The following is a 9,825-nucleotide window of genomic DNA, read 5'->3' on the forward strand; positions in this document are numbered from 1 at the left end:
TCAGTCGAATAAGGCGTTAGTGTTTCTTGTCTTTATGGCTGGTCTGATTGAGTGCTTGTTTAGTTTCCAAAAAAAAATTTTAAAAAGTGCTACAATAGTCATTACATCGAATCTTACGATACGTGTATGGAGCATTAAATATAGACGAAAAAAACTAATTACACAGTTTGGTTGAAAATTGCGAGACGAATGTTTTGAATCTAATTAGTCCATAATTAAACATTAATCGCCAAATAAAAACGAAAGTGCTACCGTAACTGAATTTCAAAAATTCTCGAACTAAACACGCACCGATAGGTATCTACAGAGACTACAGGTGTCACTAGCATGCACACAATTGTTCACCTGAGTTCTTTTCTTTTGCTTTTAGGGAAATTAAAAAACATCGGCCAGATTAGAGAATGCTATGTTACTACACAAACATCGAGCGGGACTTTTTTCCTCGACGAACGATATATCCTAAACGCAAACTTAAACATATCTTTCAGCTCTCGCCAAGATCATATAATCAAGAAAAAAAATGTGAAAGTTAAGATCCTATTTGGAATGTGAAAGTTTGACTAGATTGGTAAGAAAATATCAACATTTGTCTTTAATTAGATTTGTCATAAAAATATATCTCGTAATTAGTATGATGATATCTATGTGGTATTATAAATGCTAATAAATATTTTAGATTTAGTTCTATTTAAAAATTATTTAACTCTTTGAGAAATGAAAATTATATTCTTTTTAGAAAGGAGGAAGTATTTTGAGAGTATAAGTTACATAGCTAGAAATTGACTTAGGCCCTGTTTAGTTTTCAAAATTTTTTGCCTCCTACAGTAAAAGAGCATGTTTGGACACATGCATGAAGTACTAAATGTAGACGAAAAAAACTAATTACACAGTTCTCGGCGAAATCACGAGACGAATCTTTTAAGCCTAATTAGTCCATGAAAAGCCTTAAGTGCTACAGTAACCCGCATGTGCTAATGACCGATTAATTAGTATCATTAGATTCGTCTCGCAGTTTCCTGATGAGTTCTGTAATTTGTTTTTTTATTAGTATCTAAAAATCCCTCCCGACATCCTTCCGACACATCCGATGTGACATCCAAAAATTTTCACCTCCCCAACTAAGACCCTATTTAGTTTCCAAAATTTTTTTGCCTCTTACAGTAAAAGAGATGTCTGGACACATACATGGAGTACTAAATGTAGACAAAAAAAACTAATTGCACAGTTCTCGACGAAATCGCGAGACGAATCTTTTAAACCTGATTAGTCCATGAAAAGCCTTAAGTGCTACAGTACCCGCATGTGCAAATGACCGATTAATTAGTATCAATAGATTCGTCTCGTAGTTTTCTGATGGGTTCTGTAATTTGTTTTTTTATTAGTATCCAAAAACCCCTCCCGATATCCTTCCAACACATCCGATATGACATCAAAAATTTTTACCTTCCCAACTAAACACACCCTTATTTCGTGAGGAAGGAGTATTTACGTATGAGCTGGTAGTTTACTGAGGTTGATACCTACCTACAAAGCTGCTGTTCACCTCTTCCATGTCAGTCACATAAAGAAAAAGAAAAAGAAAAGTAAAAAAAGACAAGAAAACGCGCGCAGCAGTAGACCCCGACCCGGGCCCGGCACCGGCACCTATTAGAGAAAGTTCACCAGTAGCCTAGGCAGCTTCCATGGCACTCCACGCCGCGGTGCCGCCTCCCAACTCCCACGTCCCACTCCCACCCCGCCCGGCCAATAACTAGCCGAGCAACAACACGGCGGCACCGCTCGTGGCTCCCGCGCCAGCCATGGGCACCACAGCGCGGCGCGAGCCGCTGAAGCAGCGCGTCAACCGCTGCCTCCTCAAGCTTTCCGACCGCGACACAGAGGCCATGGCGGCCGCCGAGCTCGAGGCCATCGCGCGCGCGCTCGAGCCGGACGAGCTCGCGGCCTTCGTCTCGGCCGTCTCCGACGCGCGCCCCACCGACAAGACCCCGCTCCGCCGCCACGCGCTGCGCGCCCTGGCGCTCGTCGCGGCGTCCCACCCGCGCGACGCCGTGGCCCCGCTCGTCCCGCGCATCCTCGCCGCCGCGCTCCGCCGCGTCCGGGACCAGGACTCCTCCGTCCGCGCCGCGCTCGTCGACACCGCGCGCGCCGCGGCGGCGGCCTCCGCCTCCGCCTCCGCCGCGCTCCGGCCCCTCACGGACGCGCTCCTTCACGAGCAGGACCAGTGCGCGCAGCTGGCCGCCGCGCTCGCCACGGCCGCCGCCGTCGAGGCGTCCGCCGTCACCGCCGACCTCGCTTCCTACCTCCACAAGCTCCAACCGCGCCTCCTCAAGTTACTTCGCAGCAATGCCTTCAAGGCCAAGCCCGCGCTCATCACCCTCATCGGCGCCTCCGCGGCCATGGCCGGCGATGCCGAAGTCACCGCCTCCATCCCGTGCCTCCGCGATGCAATCGCTAGCGATGACTGGGCAGCGAGGAAGGCCGCGGCGGAGGCGCTTGCTGCATTGGCCCTAGAGCACACGGATCTTCTCACGACCTACAAATCCTCTTGCGTTACCTTCTTCGAGGCCAGAAGGTTTGACAAGGTCGGTCATCAATTTGGTTCGGATCTTACAGTTGTCATTTTTTTTGTTTGGATCTGACTGTGGGGCTGAGTATCAAAATGCTTCAATGCAGGTCAAGATTGTGCGAGAGTCGATGAACCGGATGATTGAGGCGTGGAAGGAGATCCCGGGTGCTGAAGAGGACGAGTGCTCCTCCGCTCCGCCACCAGCGTCCCAGTCACAACGAAGATCTTCTCTTACAGGTGAGGAGGGGCATCCCCTTCGTAGTTTTAGCTGTACTTGGCTACTTGCTACTAGTTCTGCATGTACAGATCTGGTAAATTTATTTTTGTATACCTTGCATTCTTGCAAGAGGTAAAGAACCACATAAGAGTCTCTTGTTGTTTATATACTTAATAAAGCGTGTTTAGTGGGGGGAAAGTGGAAATTTGGCTACTGTAGCACTTTCGTTTTTATTTGGTAATTAGTGTTCAATCATGCACTAATTAGGCTCAAAACGTTCGTCTCGCAATTTCCAACCAAACTGCGCAATTAGTTTTTTTTTCGTCTACATTTAATGCTCCAGTCACGTATCGCAAGATTCGACGTGGTAGGTACTGTAGCACTTTTTGAGAAATCTTTTCGCGAACCAAAAAAGGACAAAGTATTGATGAATAGTTGGGTAAAATGAAGTGGGGAACGTATCTAGTGCAAACCAACCACCCCGTGCAACCTTAGAAACTACGAATCGGGATCACAAGATGCCAATCCAATGGACAGGATTAAATGTGAGATTTTGCGCTTAAGCCCCCCACCAGCAGGCCATTTTTTCAATACCCCTGCCCCCTCTAACCCTGTCCATTGGATTAGCATCTTGTGATCCAGATTCACAGTTTCCAAGGTTGCACGGGGTGGTTGGTTTACACCAGATATGTTCCCAATGAAGTGTTCCTTCTTTCACCCATTGTAAGTATTTCCCTTTTTATATAATGAAAAATGAAGTGCTGTGGGGATCTCCCCCACAGTTTTTGCCTTCAAAAAAAATAGTTGGGTAAAATGCTACACCTATTTCTTTTTTATATATAATTTATCTTGTAACTAATCAGGGAGTGCAAGTGATGGGCGATATCCGGCTGCTTCGCTGGGCTCAAACTCAGTTCCATCAGCAACAAGGAGGAGCAGATTACCTGTGAGCAGATCATCTCCGCCTGATGTGTCACCCAGTGTCACCAAAACAAATAGTCCTTCATCCATCAGGAACAAGAAGCTGTCACCGCCTTCATATCGCAAAGCGCGCCAAGCAAATAATTGTGACTACAAGGTTGAGATTGCTGTTGCTCCAGATGCTACCCCAATCAAAGTGGTGACGGAGGAGAAGCTACTGAAAGGAGGCAATGTGAGAGACAGGCTGGAGGCTAGGAGGACACTCTTCCAAGGCAGCGAGGATAGGTCGGCCAAGCTGGCTGGACACAAAACAGGGTCACGAGTTGTTCCGTACGAGTGCGGTGGTAATTTGGAAGAGATTTCAGAAGTTGAAGGTGGATCGGAAAGGTATGCAGTTCACAAGGATGAGAGCTTGTCAGAAATAAGGACGCAGCTCCTTCAGATTGAAAATCAGCAAAGCAGTTTACTGGATCTTCTCCAGGTAATTTTCCTCTATTCAGTTAGTTCTTATATTTTACAGTTCTCTTGCCAGACTTGTATGGCTTGTAGCCATTACTCGTTTCTTCCAGAAATAAATAATTACTAAATTCTCCCCTGATTACTAAATTATACCAGAGAAAACATTCTGTAACTGTAAGTTAGTCCATGCTGGAAGTGGGTATTTTGGTTTCTGGATACAAGAAGAGGGTAATATTAGCTCCTGTTTCAGAATACTGGAAAGGGACTGCTACTTAAAAATTGATGTTTCCATCCAACATTAACTTCTCAGTATCAGTGACACGTTGGGTCAGATTTGAACATGATTATTCCAAGTCAAGACGTTGTCATATACATATAGTAGCACATGTCATGTTGCTATCCATGTTCCCTACATAACATTACATTGCTAAACTTAACCATGCACAAATATTTTAGTAGTGACATGAAGGCATGCATATTATCATCTTGCTGATTTAGCTGCACCTGCCATGTGCAATTAACGTTCCGTATCGTCACATGTAAAAAAACGTTTAACATGAAAAAAAACGTTTTAGCATATAGGTATTAGTCATCGTGAAATTTACTGGAAGTGAGTCTGAAATATATTATCCCTTTTGTTTATCAGAAATTTATGGGAAAGTCTGAGAATGGTATGAATTCTTTGGAGACAAGAGTACATGGGCTGGAGATGGCTTTGGATGAGATCTCTCGTGATTTGGCCTTCTCTTCAGGAAGGATGTCAAACAGGGAGCCTGATGTAAAGACGTGCTGCATTCTGAGCCCAAAATTCTGGAGAAGGCACACTGGTGGTAGGTCTTCCTCAAGGTTTTCTGCCTCAGACCCAGCAAACAGCTCAGACGAGAGCAGAACTTCTTACAAATGGGAGAGACAGAAGTTTGGGCTTCAGGGTGGGTTTGTCACAAACCCATTAGCCGAGCCAAACATTTCATCTGTAGGGAAAACAATGGTTACTCAAGAAGGCAGGAAGAAGGATACAACTTTACAAAAGTCAAGGTAATTCTTTGTTAATGAAAATTCTGGTAATCTTTTTTCTGTATACATATAGTTCAGTTGCAGAAGATATGGTTGTTAGGACAATCTGATATTCCCAATAATAGATTACTGAAGTTAGAAGCTGACAATAACAATGCAACATAAAGGTAGTACTTCTCATACATAATACATTGGTATGATTTTAAAGTTATGATGTCCATCTTAATTCTTAATTCTTAATTCTTAATATGCAATGCATCTCTGAGTATCTTTCTCTTTTAAGACAGGTGGGGCTTCCCTCTCATTTCCCACCAACCTACATTTACATTTGCAATATATATTTCCATAATATTATTATTTTCCTCTCAACCACTTGCTACCTAATATCTTCATACCTAATTTACTCAGGATGGGTTAGGCATGATGAAGACATTCTGTTCCAAGTGAGCTGGTCGAGTTTGCTTATTGTCATGGAGGCGTCTGTAGTTCTCTTCTCCACTGCAACCTTTTTTTTCTAAGGAATGGGCGTTGTCATTTTTGGAAGCTTTTCCCCCTTTAGAGCTGAAAGCATGGCGTGCGCGTGAACTATGGGCTCTATGGGAGTCACTCTAAAGCTAACTGTTTGAGGTACTATGCTATGCTGCATTCACATCTTGAGGTGGATCGCCAGGGAGGCTTCTTGATGAGACAGCCTCGCTTGACACCGACGCAATCACGCAAGGCCCCCCTGAAGTCCTGGACTACACTGGGTTTGGCATTAGAACGACCACTGTGTTTGTCATATCGTAACTAGAGAAACAACTAGCTTTGCAATAGGACGTAATCACAATGTATCACCATCCTACGGAACTATGGATGCGTCTTGTAAATAGGCCGGATAAAGCGCTTCAATGTTCGCGAGCATCTTTTCTTTACCATGATTCCAAAGTGTGCTTTTTACTTGAGTATTAAGAAGAAAAATAAGAGGGTGGAAGAAACTCTGACGAAACATACTCGCAACAGAATTCCAAACACAAAATCGTCTATTAGAGGACGAGAGGAAAAAAAAAAACCCAAGACAAGAACACAAAAATGTGTGTTCGCTTCTGCTTAAAGGAGCCGCGGCTGCAATAGTTCTGACTACAGTAACTAGCAATTCACATCATGCATCTGCATCTGCATCTGCGGCAAGAGGCAGTCAAGTAAGAATGGTAATTACTTTAATCAGGTGTTTGGATAGAACAACCGGGGATGAGTTGGGCCCATCCTATTTCCAACTCTGACCCAAGTCGATGTACAAACATCTAAACAACCCTTCGATACGGCCCAATAAGGGATGGAGGCGTAGAAAGCGGCCGCATGGACCTGCCATAGTACTGATGGTCCTGTCCATTCCAGATCTGGAGTAGCGCAAAAGAGCGAACGACGCAAAAGACCTCCTCGCTGAACAGCTGAACAACTGAAGAAGCGCTCATAAGGGCACGTTTCGGACAGCTCAGTTAGATCCAGATCCACAAAATTTAAATCCAAAAAAAATATCAAGCACCTCTAACTCCACCAGTGGATCTGCTCCACTCAATTAGCTCCACCAAATTGGTCCATCTTGATCAAGATTCACCAAAATTGGTGAATCTTCTCAAGAAGTGCTCTACCACATCCAACTTTGATAGAGTTGGAAGAAATTACACATCACTGCCACTGTTTACGTAAAAATAACAATTCGATTTGTTTTGTTTCTCATGTTCACCGTCATGAGCGCCCCCTTCCTCTCCCGCATCCCCGCGCCTCGCCGCGCCGGAGCCCTGCCCGGAGGTCGCCGGTGACCAGCCTACGGCCATCTCGCTCGATGGAGCCCTGCCACGACACAGCCGTGACCTCCACCGGACCTCGCCGCACCTGCCCGCAAGCTCCCCAGCACGCGCTCCATGCCCGGGCGTGAGCTCTACGACGGTCACGACCTCCGTCGGCCTTGCCGCACCCGCCCGTGAGCCCTCCACGCCTTGGCCGCCCGCGAGCCCTCTGGCCCTGCCGCGGCACGCACCATGGCCAGTCGCTAGAGCTCTGGAGGCCGCCCGCCCACCCCTGCCGCGGGCTCCGGTACCGCCCGACGACACGAGCTCTGGAGGCCGCCCGCCAACCCCGGTCGCGGTCTGTGGCCCCGCCCCGGTGGTGTGAGGTCCCGACGTCGGTCACGAGCTCAGGCTGCAAGATTCGCTCCGACGTGTCTCTCCTCGAGCCTCGCCCCGACCACATTGCGGCTCTGCTCCGACAGTATGCCAACGCCCCGGTCGCGGCCTCCGCCCCCCCCCCCCCCCCGCACGTCGGCCATGAGCTTGGGCAGCGAGCTCCGCTCCACCTCGACGCGCGATGCTCTGCTCTGATCCAATACGTAGGAGGAAGATGGAGTGGATGAAGAGCTGACGTGTGGGACCAATGTGGAAGTGAAATAGAGATGAAGGTGGAGTTGTCCAAAACACCTCCAGCTCCGCTAGCGGAGCTGCTCTACCGTGGATCTAGGTGAATCCTAGATCTAGATTCACTTTTTGCCTTGGTGGAGCTGTCCCAAATATGCCATAAATGTCATGCTCAGAATGAGGCGGGTTCAGAACTTCAGGATTCAATCATTCAAATTACTGCCCCAGTGCCTATCCTGTCACGGTGATGCCTACATCCAATGGCACGGTAACCAGCTGAAAGGTCCTAATGGCTAGAGGGGGGTGAATAACCTATTAAAAAATTCTACAACAACACTTAACAAACCGGTTAGATGATTATGAGGTGAACCAAGTGTTGCGCTAGCCAACTAAAAATGCAAGTCACCTACCACAATTCTAGTCTATATAATTTCTATCCACACAATAGCTATGGCACTACACTAAGTTAGTGTGCTCTCAAAGGCTAACTAAAGAGCCATACTAACCAAACTAACAAGCTCTCACAATTAGCTACACTAAAGAGCTTGACAACTAGTTTGCGGTAATGTAAAGAGAGTGAGCAATTTGTTTATACCGCCGTATCGAAGAAGGAGCCAATCAATCACAAGAATGAATACCAATAAAGACCAATCACCTCAGAATCAAATGATGAACACAATGATTTTTACTGAGGTTCACTTGCTTGCCGGTAAGCTACTCCTTGTTGTGGTGATTCACTCACTTGGAGGTTCACGAGCTAATTGGCATCATACGCCAAACCCTCAATAGGGTGCCACACAACCAACACAAGATAAAAATCACGCAAGCCACGAGCAATCCACTAGAGTACCTTTTGGCTCTCCATCGGGGAAAGGTCAAGAACCCCTCACAATCACCATGATCAGAGCTAGAGACAATCACCAACCTTCGCTAGATGATCCTCGCTGCTTCAAGCTATCTAGGTGGTGGCAACCACCAAGAGTAACAAGCGAATCCCACAGCGAAACACGAACACCAAGTGCCTCTAAATGCAAATACTCAAGCAATGCACTTGGATTCTCTCCCAATCTCACAAAGATGTTGAATCTATAATAGAGATGAGTGGGAGGGCTTTGGCTAAGCTTACAAGGTTGCTATGTTAATGTAAATGGCTAAGAGAGTGAGCTTGAGCTGGCTATGGGGCTTAAATAGAAGCCCCCATGAAATAGAGTCGTTGTACTCCTTCACTGGGCACAACACGGGGTGACCGGACGCTCCGGTCATATTGACCGGACGTTGGACCTCGGCGTCTGGTCATGCGATGCGTGCCACGTGTCTCCTCTCTTCAAATGTTGATCACTCGATCTCAATGGTCAAGTGATGACCGAACGCAGCAGCTCAAAGTGACCGTACGCTGAACCCCAGCGTCCGGTCGTTTCTAGTAAGCATCCAGAGATGACTTTTTACGACCGAACGCGTCCGGTCATGCTCGACCAGACACACCCAACGTCTGGTCACACGGCGACTCCCCTATGCGCTGCCACGTCAGCTAGACCGGACGCACCCTGTCAGTGTCCGGTCACTAAGTGACCCAGCGTCCAGTCAGAGACCGACGCTGTGCGCCCTCTGCTGCCACTGACCGAACACGCGGTCCAACCGAGACCTGCGTCCAGTCACTTACAGTGACCTCTGTCTTTTCTGTCTAGGGCACCGGTGAAGTTCCTAACCCTTGCTCAAATGTGTCAGCCACTAAGTGTATCACCTTGTGCACATGTGTTAGCATATTTTCACAAATATTTTCAAGGGTGTTAGCACTCCACTAGATCCTAAATACATATGCAATGAGTTAGAGCATCTAGTGGCACTTTGATAACCACATTTCGATACGAGTTTCACCCATCTTAATAGTATGGCTATCGAACCTAAATGTGATCACACTCTTTAAATGTCTTGGTCACTAAAATAAAATAGCTCCTACCATTTATATCTCTGCCTTGAGTATTTTGTTTTTCTCCTTCTTCTTTTCAAGTCCAAGCACTTGATCATCACTATGGCATCACCATCATCATGTCATGATCTTCATTTGCTTCACCACTTAAAATGTGCTACCTATTTCATGATCACTTGATAAACTAGGTTAGCACTTAGGGTGTCATCAATTCACCAAAACCAAACTAGAGCTTTCAATCTCTCCCTTTTTGGTAATTGATGACAACCATTTCACAAAGATATGAATTGAAATTCAATTAAATCCATATTGCTTGCCTAAGCATATT

General features: G+C 46.4%; 1 protein-coding gene across 1 annotated transcript; it reads left to right on the forward strand.

Moving 5' to 3' along the window:
* Positions 1-1,668: 1,668 nt before the first annotated feature.
* Positions 1,669-6,107, forward strand: LOC136464429 (TORTIFOLIA1-like protein 3). The gene is made up of 5 exons (XM_066463381.1): positions 1,669-2,582; positions 2,674-2,803; positions 3,647-4,185; positions 4,810-5,198; positions 5,586-6,107. Exons 1-5 carry the CDS (start codon positions 1,800-1,802, stop codon positions 5,593-5,595), a joined length of 1,851 nt encoding a protein of 616 aa, XP_066319478.1. The 5' UTR covers positions 1,669-1,799; the 3' UTR covers positions 5,596-6,107.
* Positions 6,108-9,825: the final 3,718 nt, after the last annotated feature.

The sequence above is a fragment of the Miscanthus floridulus genome, chromosome 7 (assembly GCF_019320115.1).
Source record: "Miscanthus floridulus cultivar M001 chromosome 7, ASM1932011v1, whole genome shotgun sequence".
Taxonomy (NCBI): domain Eukaryota; kingdom Viridiplantae; phylum Streptophyta; class Magnoliopsida; order Poales; family Poaceae; genus Miscanthus; species Miscanthus floridulus.

Excerpts from the sequence above, each read along its gene's own strand:
- LOC136464429 (XM_066463381.1), top strand. The coding sequence starts at position 1,800 with ATGGGCACCACAGCGCGGCGCGAGCCGCTGAAGCAGCGCGTCAACCGC. Across the intron at positions 2,804-3,646 it reads ACGAAGATCTTCTCTTACAG|GGAGTGCAAGTGATGGGCGA; the intron begins GTGAGGAGGGGC and ends GTAACTAATCAG. Across the intron at positions 4,186-4,809 it reads GTTTACTGGATCTTCTCCAG|AAATTTATGGGAAAGTCTGA; the intron begins GTAATTTTCCTC and ends TTTGTTTATCAG.